General features: G+C 34.3%; 1 protein-coding gene across 1 annotated transcript in view; it reads left to right on the top strand.

Annotated features, from left to right (window-relative positions):
• LOC100378603 (uncharacterized) overlaps positions 1 to 9,842 on the top strand; it is an 88,321-nt gene extending 78,479 nt beyond the window's left edge. Inside the window, exons 11-12 of the mRNA XM_085500019.1 lie at positions 8,684 to 8,800; positions 9,167 to 9,842. Of these exons, the coding sequence (XP_085356145.1) occupies positions 8,684 to 8,800; positions 9,167 to 9,280 (231 nt within the window). The 3' untranslated portion in view covers positions 9,281 to 9,842. The remainder of the gene's footprint in view (positions 1 to 8,683; positions 8,801 to 9,166) is intronic.
• The last annotated feature ends 3,166 nt before the right edge of the window (positions 9,843 to 13,008 follow it).

Genomic DNA, 13,008 nt, shown 5'->3' on the forward strand with positions numbered 1-13,008 from the left:
CCCTAACTCCTTGATTTTGGATAAACAATATAGGCAATTCCTAATTTCCGAGTTACTATTTTTCTCACGAAATTCGATAGAGGGCGTTCTCAAAGTACCCGGATGACAGTCCGTTCAACGTTCGTGGTGGGGTTGAAATCTGAGCGGCGTCTGCTGTAAGCAATATACTAGTAGTTACTGTTGCCGAAGTCTTATTTTTTACAAACGTTTTGCAAGAATTGGTCAAAATGGTTAACTGGCATTGTAATGCCCCAGACTATTCCTTGGGTTCGATTAAAAAGAAAAAAACAGCGAAATATCCTGAGATGAAAGGCGTAACTTTTCATACATTTCTTTCGTCCAAGAAATCAACACTTCAACGCCAGTGGATTCGAATGCGTCGTTGGGAATCTGAGTGGACGCCAAACTATATTCCCGGGTTTGTTCATGGCATTTTCCATCCTGCGCCAGTATTTTTTTAGTTCAATAACTGGAGACAGCCGTCTTTCAACCGCAGTTATACATCGATTGAAAAACGAAGACTCTGTCAGCTTCCCGAGACGAGCGCAAACGAAAACATTGAGCCGGATTTGATGAAAAATTCGCTCGTTGCCGATTCCCACATCGATCTTCCTGTTCAGAATCCTTATCATGGCATTTTTTGCGAAGTTGAAGTTAAAATAACTACGGAAGGAAAAAAACGTGTGTCCATTTATGATAACTGCATCTGCTGATCGCCTGGTGAATAAAATATTAAATCAAACTTACAAAACACAGTTACAAACACCAGAAACTATTTTAGAGTTTGATTTAATAATAAACCATGGCTTGTAAGGATTTTCCTTCATGGACCATTGCCGAATACACTCTGCCATAATGAAAATAAATTCTGTATTCTGCACATGATGAAGCTTTACGGAAATTATGAAGTAAGTAACCATTAATAAGTCGATATTCTTTCAGTCTGGCTGTTGTCCAGTCACTTCGATGCAACAAATATGCGAACATATCAGCTATTTCAAACAAAGGCAAAGTATGAAGTTTTTTTTGCCAAGTTTTTACGTTACACGGATCTACTAGAGTTATCGTCGACTCGTGTTTTACAGTACGACGACGATTGTTTGACTCTTGGCGAACATTTAACTCGTTTGCTAACTCAACAAGTTCAAACAGTTTAGCTTTACGAACATTGCTGCAAGTTATACCACGATCCTGAAGAAATTTGCGGAGTTCTGGAACTTTTTTGCTTTTCCAATCTATTGATTTACGCATGTAAGAATACAGAACTTCAATAAAAACAACCCCACTCAGGCTCGTCATCTGGGTATTTTGGATGCGCCCTCTAGCGGAATTTCGTAGAAAACTAACAACTCGAAAATTAGGAATTTAGTATAACAATAAATACAATAGAGGTGTTCAACATATTCTATTGTTATGCAAATTGTATTGTATGTGAAATGGCTGCTATTTTCTCGCCTAAAATCAATATTATTAATTTTTATGTTTCTAAAATGTTTTTTTTTTAAATGAAAAAATGCATTTCAAACTTAGTCCATAGCAACTTTATTTTTGTGTATTTTAAAACAAGACTCCTCATTAGCTTCTCATTTGCATACAGAAATTCCCCTTGTGACGTCAGAAGGGGAGCTTGTATGGCAGCTTGCATTGCCAATATGTGTAAATAAGGCACATTTCTTGTACAGTTTTCTCATCTTTGTCTAAATTGCCACTTATGTGCTTGTTCGTCAAGGAAGAATATGAACCATAATGAACACATAATATCACGTTTGTCGCATAGGGTTGAGTTAGATGCGAAATATGTCCTTTCTGGAATAGCTGGTCACAGTGATCACCACTGTCACTGGCGCCAGTTTTTACGCTGTCTCTAAATAATTACATAAATTTACAAAAGATGGCTTTACATTCTTGTACCTACAATTGAAAATATATTTTTTCATCAGCAGTAAAAGGTAATTTAAGCAAAGAGTGTAGTCCGAATTTAAATTAGAATCATGTACATTTAATACCAAGATGACATCTTTTGATGAAAAATTTACCGAAATATTACAATTATCGTCAAGGGTCAATTCAAGATCGTGATGCACTGAGGAGACATACATACAATTTTAGAACAAATGAAGCAGTGTTTCAGGAAAATTGTTACAAAAAGTACATTTATCAGTATAAACTATATTACGTATTTTTAAAAACCTGTTTGTAGTGGTAATTCTATTAATCAGTCTGTATTGAAAATTTCTGAGTGATACATCATCAGTAATAATGAAAGGTAGTTTGAAATAATATTCAAAATTTAGGTTTGTGCCAAATAACCTCTCCCACTTTTCAACACAGGTTTAAGTTTTTAAGTTTAACCTATATACTCTCTCTACGATTTCTGAGTAAACTCTTTTAATATGGATCAGGGTAGATTCATTTTCATTATCTGCTATTCAAGGAAACTAACCAATTTCCAGGAATAGCATCAATAAGACCAAAATACTTTAAAAATTGATTTGATGATATGTTATATTTGAGGAAAGGAAATTGCCGCTATCATCCAGTACATCCGATAGAAATACAATACCACTCTGGTACCAACCTCTATAGAAAATAGTTCTCTTATTAATTAAGATATCTGGGTTAAACCAAATGCATTGCTTTGAGTAAGGGATTGTACATGTAATTGTTTTAGAACAACTCAGAAAAACATGGTACCAAACAAGGTTTGACTTTAACCGTTTTTCAGCAAAGTCGGCGGCTTGTTTCTGACTGAAAACTTTAAAACAAGAGCAATCCATATAAGTATAAGCTTGAAATAGCCGTTTCCAGCCACTTTCGTCATATTGGCTAGATAACAGCTTATCTACCCAGGAGACATGAAGCGATTTGATAAAAGATGGTAAATGTGTTAGGCTCAAACCGCCTTTTAATTTTGTCTTGTTTTTTATTCCAAATGAATTCATAAAAAGCGTCCATAATAGACTTTTTCTGTTTTTCTGGCATAGGAGGTAACACAGATAATATGTGTACCATTTTTGACAACGCTAATGTCTTCACTACTGTCACCTTGCCACATAATGTCAAAGGTCTCCAAGCCCAGTTTGACAGGAGTGACTTAACTTGCAAGGCTTTATCATCAAAATTAATTTTCTCACACAGAATTAAATCCACGTCAAAATTTACACCTAATAATGTAAAAGGCTTGTCGGACCAATTTAAATTTAGATGCGGAAGCATAGTTTCTCCACAGTGGCGTTTTGATCCTATCCAAATTACTCTTGATTTATCGTGATTTATCTGAAGACCTGAAATGTATGCAAATTGTTCAAGTATCAAAAATAAACTTTTTAGAGATGATTCTGAACCATCAAGAAAAGTAAATGTGTCATCTGCATATTGACCTAAAAGAAATTCTTGTGTCCATAAGGTCACCCCACTAATGTCTGAGCAGTGACGTATTTTATGGGCAAGTGATTCGACACAAAGAATAAAAAGATATGGAGATAGAGGGTCACCCTGTCGCACCCCCCTATGTAATTTAGAAAATCTAGCGTTTTGTCAATAAAATTCCAAGAAATCGTATCAAACGCTTTTGTAAAATCAAGCAGAACAAGCATGCCCGGAATGTCTTTTACAATGGACCCACGCAATACATCATAAACTAAACGCGTATTTTCACCAATATTCCGTCTTTTTAGTAAACCCTTTTGATCACTATGAATAATACTAGGCAACACTTTCCTCATTCTACCTGACAAAACACCTGATGCAATTTTATATTCTGTATTTAACAGTGAGATAGGGTGCCAGTTTTTTTAAGAAAGATATATCTTTATCAGATTTTGGGATACATGTAATTATACCACGGCCCTGTGTTTCCGACAGTGACCACGAAGTATATGCTTCGTTTAAAGAATTTCAAACAAAATGCCTAATGTCAGACCAAAAAAACTCGGCACTAAAACCGTCCATCCCCGGACTTTTATTATTTTCCATATTTTTAAGCACCGTTGTACATTCGGTCATTATCAGTAACCCTCCCATATATATATATATTTACTTATTTATATATATATATATATATTTACATTATTACTAATGCATTGCAATGCAACTAATTCAAATTGAAAGAAATTGCAATATAAAATATTCCATCAGTAATACTTCTCTAAGGCGTATTTTGCGGTCAGTGTTATTTACGAAATATTTGTTTATAGGTTTATAAACTTGCTTGGCAATACCCACCCCAATTGGATATAATGTGTACATATTTTAATAAGTAAAAATAAAATATTAATTATTTCATATTTTATTATATAACCTGCACAAAAGTAATCAATATTTTTCCTTGCTAGAATGATGTCTAACTTTATACGGGAATTCTGATAAAGTTCACAACTGACGATTTAACAATATTAGGGATTGTCAACTTCCTGTGAATTTAATTACCTAACGTTTTTATGCGCTGCAAATTACAGAACACGTACCTAAGTGGCCGTCCCCCAGCAAATAATTAAGCCAAGGCGGTTTCGATATCGAAATAAAGAAACTCTCCGTTTTTACACAATCTGGGAAGTTTGCATTACTAAATGAAATATGAGATGACAAAGCTGAAATATCCAAGAACCAACACATACCAAAAATCTCAAAAATGAATATTCGCGGTGTATTTTAAGTCTAATTGAAACGGAAGTGGGAATTTTTTCAGTACTCCAAACATATTTTAGTATAAGGTAGTAACAAATTATGGGATTATTTGTAAGCATGAGATTGTTATGTGAATTTTGTTCATTAATGGAATACAGTGCAATGGTGCTATTTTCAGGGCCTAACTGATTCAGACTCCTATATTGAATATGTCCAGGGCTGTTTACTAGTAGTAGTACCAACCTACTTACTTGTCAGTGTCTGACTGTTATATACAGCCCAGAACACGTCGGAATAGTAAAAAAAAGTCAGCTAATGTCAGTTGTCCGTGCTATGAGAGCCAGCCACAGAACCAAAACAATCTGTCAGCCTTCGCCGCCCACAGCATCAATATGATTTTACATTGCACAGAAATGAACACTAAATGCAGCTATCCCCGGCTGGTCAGCAATCGAATCATCAATCTTCATGAGTGATGTAACTGGCATTTCCATCAATTTGCTCAGTGGTCCATAAGTGAATGTTGTCAAGTTCGAGAGTGTGTTTTGACGTACAGCGACGTGAAAATTATTGCTACAATTTTGGGCTTTAACATGTTCTATATTCACCCAAAACAACAACAAACCTGAAACAAAAGTAACCGCAAATGATACAAAGTACTGTATATAATAATAATAATATAATAATAATAATGAATTTATTGCATCCTTAGAAATAATTTCCATTGGTTGAACAGCAATAAAATGTTTGTAATAAAGTACAATACATATAAAACTAAAGTAAAAGTAAAATGTCAGTTATTGTTATTTCTGACATATGTAATTATATGCATCAATGATACACCTTAGTGTTATCATTTAAGAAAATATTTCTTCACAATTTTATAAACTGGCATGGAAATTCCCACCACCCATGCAAATTCACATAATTTTGTTTACTTTGTACGTGTACTATGATTGCATATTTTAATACCGGTACATACTCACTCAAAATATTCATCATATAACCCGGACAAAAGATTTATTTATTATTTTTTCATGCCATGAGACATTTCCCCTATCTGTGTTACCGGTACTTCATATTTTAGTATAAGGTAGTAAGAATGCGTAACTATACGTTAACTGGGATGTATATATCCAAGCTAGTTTCTAGTGCAGCCTCTCATATTACTTGACAATAGTCTACAAATGTTTTGTAAGTTATAAAATTGGTATACGTTAACTCTGATGTAACAGAAGTAAGTAAAAGTTACATCCCAGTAAGTAGAAGTTACATCCCAGTAAGTAAAAGTTACATCCCAGTAAGTAAAAGTTACATCCCAGTAAGTAAAAGTTACATCCCAGTAAGTAAAAGTTACATCCCAGTAAGTAAAAGTTACATCCCAGTAAGTAAAAGTTACATCCCAGTAAGTAAAAGTTACATCCCAGTAAGTAAAAGTTACATCCCAGTAAGTAAAAGTTACATCCCAGTAAGTAAAAGTTACATCCCAGTAAGTAAAAGTTACATCCCAGTAAGTAAAAGTTACATCCCAGTAAGTAAAAGAACTAATTTTTTAATTGGTCGTAAAAGAGCTGGAGGAGATGACTTAACACTTACTGTCCGTCAATTACTGAGATGCAAAGAGTGACAGTCACCTGACTCAAGGTGTTGACGGGGTGTCAAATCTCAACTTTACATACTCCTTGGCCGGTATGCCTTTGATATAGCTCTATAAAACTCACAACAATGAGTTGAATCTATGTGGGCATGGAAGCTGTGATGTTTTTCAATAAAGAAAACTTACTACGAACACGTGTGTATATGTGCTATTTATCCGTTTTCAACGCAGGAACCTCCCCTCACGAACCCTGATATGTCGCGTTTTATGTTTGGATCCCGCGATTTAATGAAATTTCAATACAAAATATTCCCATCACTGACAATGATGGTTGAATTTTACGGTTAGTGTTTGTCACGAAAATATTTGTTCACTATTTTATAAAATGGCTTTGTAATTCCCATCACCAATTATATATAATGCACATCATGTTACTACCGGTAATCAAAAATCACTCTCGATAATTTTGTTTACTCTGTGTGTGTACTATGGTTGCATTTGAAGTTTTTATCATTTTAATGGTGTGCATATTTTACCGGTAATACATAAAGGTACACTTTACAAAAATTCCCATGATATATAAATATATAATCCATTATACAACCTGGACAAAAAAAATTCTTATTTTTCCTTGATATAATGATAACATGTTACTTTATGCGGAAATCCTTGTAAATGAGATTTAAAAAAAAGGGATTGTCACTTGCCCATTATTGCTGTAAGTTGATGCTACCTTCAGGTCCTACCTGTTATCCAGAGTCTCATGTTAACTATGTGCAAGATCGTTTACTTATCAGTGTAACATTTCACCGAGAAAAAGTTGGAATAGTAAAAAATAAATAAAAGTCATTTGCCCGTGTCTAGAAAGCTTACAGAATCAAAATTGTCTGTCAGCCGTTGATGTCCATACTAGCAATATTTTACACATAGAAATTGAGAATCACAATTGCATAGAAATGAAGAATACAGTTATTCCGGCCATCAGGCCATCAATCGAATCATCAGTCTTCATGATTGATTTAACTGCTATTTCCATTCATATGGTTAGTTGTCAGAGATTGAATGTTGTCAAGTTCGAGAGTGTGTTTTTACGTACGGCGACGTCAACATTATCGATTACATCACAGTCCCTTCACACTGTGATTTACATTAAAGACGCATTGATAGGGAAGTGCCATTGTAAAATTTCAGATAGTAGAGGACTTTTTATACTGGAGACGTTCCAGTACGGATCCGGAGTTTTTCAATTGGCATATCAAAATTCCTTATTTGAATAGGGCATGTTCTATATATTCACCAAAATTACAATGTTGCCATGTTTCTAGGCATACAATGAACTTGAAACAAAAGAATTTATTCGATCCAATTGACATGCGTCCTTGATAACCAAGTCTTATGGCCCTGGTGTTTCCGATTGAAAATACCAGCGAAGATTCCCGGGGAACAAATATTAATGCTGTATTTCACTTTGATGTGGGAATAGGTGACAAAGGTCTAAATAAATTTGGGGGAATCCAAAAACGTAACTTGCTGCACGTGAATTTCACAACAAAGTTTTCAACGTTCACTCTAATGTGGGAATTGGTGACGAAGGTCAAAACAAATATTTGGGGGAATCTGAAAACGTAACTTACTGCAGGTGAATTTAACGACGAAGTTTTAAACATTCTGGTTATCTCCGTGAGACAGTATATAGCCTTTAAAACAAAATTGAGGGACTGTGATGTAATCGATAATGTTGACGTCGCCGATCGATTGGAACGTGTGAATAGCTATACATATCACTCCACTCGCCCACAACACAATATTTAACCATGTTTGTTTGTTGTGAAAACAACCTCTAAAAATCTCTGGGAAAAAAAAAAAAAAAACACCGGCCGAAAAATGTATATCGTTCAAAAGTATGTTGAATGACGCTGTGTTATAAAAGTACGGCTCAAGAGTATGGCTTCCTCTCATATTTTGGCATTTGGCGGTGTACTTTAACTTCGTCAAAAGTGGGAAATCTGGAAACCAGTAAACCGTTTCAGGATAGGTGGGTGTGGCTATTTTTCTACAGAAAACACTGTTGCCTAAAAACATTTTCAAAAATTTAATCTAACCTGCTGGATTTCACAAAATTATAATGCTTTTGATAAAGCTTGTTAGGATCTCAGTCATGTATCTACGGATTTCCTTCAAACTTGATGTATGTCATTTTGTTTGTCAAATCAAATCCAAAATGACTGACTGGTGCTCATTTTGTTTTAGTGAATGCAGTTGTGACTGCTCATGTTCAAACTTTATATAATGCTTAAAAATTAAGAATTCACACGACTTGGTAAAATTCGCAGGACTGGGGAGTGCAAATACTTTTAAGATTTACCAAATATTGTTTTACAAGAACAGGAAGAGGACTAGTTGTATTGTTCCATATAATTCACTCTTATTCACAATCTCCCTTTTAATCTCTCTGCCTAGTTGATTGAAAAAGCTGGATTTATCAATGTAGAAGCACTAGATAAAACAAGTCAATTTGTTGATGTCCTGCAACAGGAAAAGGTCAGATTTAACAAGACAAAAAATAGTTTTCTCAAGGTTAGTTTTATTTTTCATTATAAACTAAAAAGAAGCAATGACATGTACTTTATTTTTTTTTTTAGTAGTGCATGTACTTACGTGAATTACAGATATGTTTCAATGGTCAAAATAAGCAATATGTTAATGGCTCAGTATACGACAAATGCAAATTATTTATATGCACTTATATTAGAGGTCCACTTTTTGTAGAGCAGATATGGTACAATTTTCTATCATTTATACTATATAACGACTAAATGTTTGTAATATCACTGCTCAAATCAAAATCTGACAGCAAACTTCATAAATCACCAAAATTTATATTGTTTAATATGTGTATGTCTATAACTGTGATATAACAGATGATATGTACTTATTCCATAGGAACATTCTGAAAAAGACTTTGTGTCCTTAATGGATGGCTGGAATAGGAAACTGAAAAGATGTGCTGCTGGCTATCAGAAGTGGGGGTTGTTTTATGCTGAAAAATCTCAATAGACAACAGACATCAGAAGCAGACTTGGAAGAAAAGAAATTTAATATCAAACATATTGATTTTAATTGATTGATTTGTTCATTGATTGATGAAATGGCAGTGTAGTAATCTTGCATTTTACTGGGTTCTCAGTTTTATAGACTGGACTCTGGATGGCAATCATACCATAAAATCTCACTTTACAGCTAAATCCTAATTTTCAGACCTCTCCAGACTGTCCAATTACTGTTCAGATAAAGCATATTTTGGATAGTAATAGTATTATCTGGGAAATATGGGTATAAATATAATAGTTATATAAAAATTAATTAACACATACAACAATGAAAAATACACAGTATGATGTAATGTTTGTCCTATATGTTATATTTTTGCTAAAATCCGCCAAATATGGCATGAATATTCAGCATGTATATGAGAGAGAAATGTATTGAACTCATTTGCATATTGCTACCAAATAGATCTGCTTAGCATTATGTCATGGTGGAGTATATGAAAATGTGATTTGTCAAATTATGTTGGATAAAGCTAATAAAAAATGCACAGATTAGATTCATCATGTAATACCATAATGATTATACAATGTATGTATTAATTAAAATATGCTTTGTACAGCATTCATACATGTACATGTAGGAGCCAAATTGTTTGACCCTCCTGTTGAAGGTGTTTTTTAGCTCCGCTGTCGACTTTGTCAAGCGGAGCTTATCATATAAGTGATTGTCCGTCGTCGTCGTTCGTGTCAATGTTTTACTTTTTCGACTTCTTCTTGAAAACTACAAACCTGAATGCTTTGATACTTGGTGTATATGTACCTTGGGTAGACCTTTCTCAGATTTGTTCATTTCATGATCATATCTTCAATTCTCTAATTTTGGTGAATATTTTTGTAATTTTTGGTAAAAAGTGATATATTTTCGACGTCTTGTTAAAAACCGCAAGTCCAATTGCTTTGATATTACATATATAGTTACTACATGTGGACCTCTCTCAGATTTGTTCATTTTGTAATGATATCTTCAATTCTCTAATTTTGGGGAATATTTTTGTAATTTTTGGTGAAAAATGATATTTTTGACATCTTGTTAAAAACCGCATATCCAATTGCTTTGATATTACATATATAGGTACTACATGTGGACCTCTCTCAGATTTGTTCATTTTGTAATGATATCTTTAATTCTCTTATTTTGGTGAATATTTTTGTCATTTTTTGTAAAAAGTGATATTTTCAACTTTTTGTTAAAAACCGCAAGTCCAATTGCTTTGATATTACATATATAGTTACTACATGTGGACCTCTCTCAGATTTGTTCATTTTGTAATGATATCTTTAATTCTCTAATTTTGGGGAATATTTTTATCATTTTTGGTAAAAAGTGATATTTTTGACTTCTTGTTAAAAACCGCAATCATTTATGGTGAAAAATGATATTTTTGAATTTTTGTTGAAAACAGCAAGTCCCATTGCATTGATACTATGCATATTGTTCATTTTCTAATGATATCTTCTGTTCTTTAATTGAAATGTGCATTGCTAACAGCAGAGCTATCTCAGCCGAGAGGCTGCTTGTTTTAATTTTTAATCCCCGTTTGGATGCAGTTCAAAACAGGGACTTATGGATCATTGGCCTCTGTGCGTCTGATTGTCCGTGGGTCTGCGCATTGATGCGTGCATCCCCTCTGGACCTATATATATCTTAGACATGCCTGGACCGGTTATCTTCCAACATCATACATCATATTATACATATGCACATCAATTTGTTTCACGATGGACATTTTGGTGTTGAAAAATCATCATCAAAATCAAGTATTTCTGGATGGTTTTTGTTCAAACTTGGTACATCCATTAGACATTATGAGACCTTGATGTCCTTGTTTCAGGTGCAGTATAGTATAATATAGTTCCTTATTTCCGGTTTCCCTCCGTGACATCTCTAACATTTTCTTAGAAATTATCGAATTATTAGAAGGTATCAATGAAACTGGGCAGGTTGATGAACAAGTGTCTGTTGAATATGCACATAAAGGTGGACTATTAATTCTTATTTGCAGTTTCCGTCTGTGACATTTCTAACATTTTCTCAGAAATTCTGCAGCAGATATCAATGAAACTGGGCAGGTTGATTTCCAGATCTGAAAATCCTAAGTGGGTCTTTTTCATGATTTTCACCCAAAACTACCTCTCCCAACAGCACTGAGAGAACAACTGAGCATGCTCAGAGTAAATAATTAGCTTTGATTGTAATACTCTGTGTTCAGTGACATCATGACCTTGATCTGAATCAGTGACATCATGACCTTGATCTGAATCAGTGACAGAAATAGACCACAGCTTGGTTTTTGTTTGATTTTATGGAAAATTAATTCTGAAATCTTGAAAAAAGTGGTCAGAAATGTTGTTGTATATTATATTTTAAAACTATAAAAATTGTATTCCATAAATAGCCATCACTGAAATACCGGGTCACAAAGTTGAAGATCAGTGAACACACTTTGCAGTTTCTGTTCATAAATCTTGGCCAGGCACATTGACACATGTGGTCTAAATATAGCTTCAGTTGTCAGGCTAGTGGATAAATGGGTCGTACCATTATGAATCTCAGTGGAAACTGTAGAGAGGTGTCAGGGCTACATTTGATGGGAATTATAGTGGTGATACTGAAACAAACCCAGGTCCTGGTAATATACAAAGACCCGAATTAACAAAGAAGTCAAGTTGTTCATCAAGAATTACTCAGATTTATGAATGCAGTTTCTTGAGCATGTATACCTGTATGAGACATACGGTAGTATAGTATAGTATAGTATAGTTTGGTTGCACTTGTGTACTCTGAGATTTTGGACACGGGTCAATGAAAGTTTTCAGTTATCAGTACAATACTACGGTGGATTAAAGTGTCTGTGCAATGCCCAACCACACGCTTCCCATTTTAGATCTGTGCTCCACTGAAATGGGCAATTATTGATTTTTTTGCTGAAAATGATTACTCGTATCCAAGTAAATTTGAGATATTTCCCGTGCTATAGCCACGTCCACCTACTGTAAAATGACTAATTTTCACTGGGTTAAAATTTCACTGATTTACCATTTCAGGCATAATCAGTGGGTTTTATATTCACGGTTTCGTCATTTAGATAATGTGTTCTATGTTAAATTTTACATATTCACTGTGTTTTAATTTAGTGCATTTTTCCAGTCAGCGAAATAAGCTAAATTAAAACCCAGTGAATAATTACCCCCTTTACAGTATCCTGAAACGATCGACTGATTCCGGATTTCCGACTCTCGCCGAAAGTGCGCCACCAAATGCTAAAATATGAGAGGAAGCCATACCCCTGGGCCGTACTTTTATATCACTGTGTCATTCAACATACTTTTAAACGATATACATTTTTTGTTCGGCATTTCTTTTTTTCTTTTTTTTTTTTTTGTTATTTTTATTTTTGAGAGAGCGAATTTTTAGAAGTTGTTTTCACAACAAACATTTATGATGGTTAAACGTTGTGTTGCGGGCGGTAATCGTGTAAGTATTTACACGTTTCCAATCGATCCGAAGGTGCGAAATCGGTAGGCGAAAGCCGTGAAAATAACGAGAAAAGGTTGGGGTGGACTTCCTTCTTACAGCGTCATATGCAGTGTCCACTTCTGTACCTCAGATTCTTTTTTTTTGAAAAACTGTCCTTGTCCATGACAAAACAACTAGGTTTTAACGAGAAACGCCGA

Source organism: Saccoglossus kowalevskii, chromosome 6 (assembly GCF_978046115.1).
Source record: "Saccoglossus kowalevskii chromosome 6, keSacKowa6.1, whole genome shotgun sequence".
NCBI lineage: Eukaryota > Metazoa > Hemichordata > Enteropneusta > Harrimaniidae > Saccoglossus > Saccoglossus kowalevskii.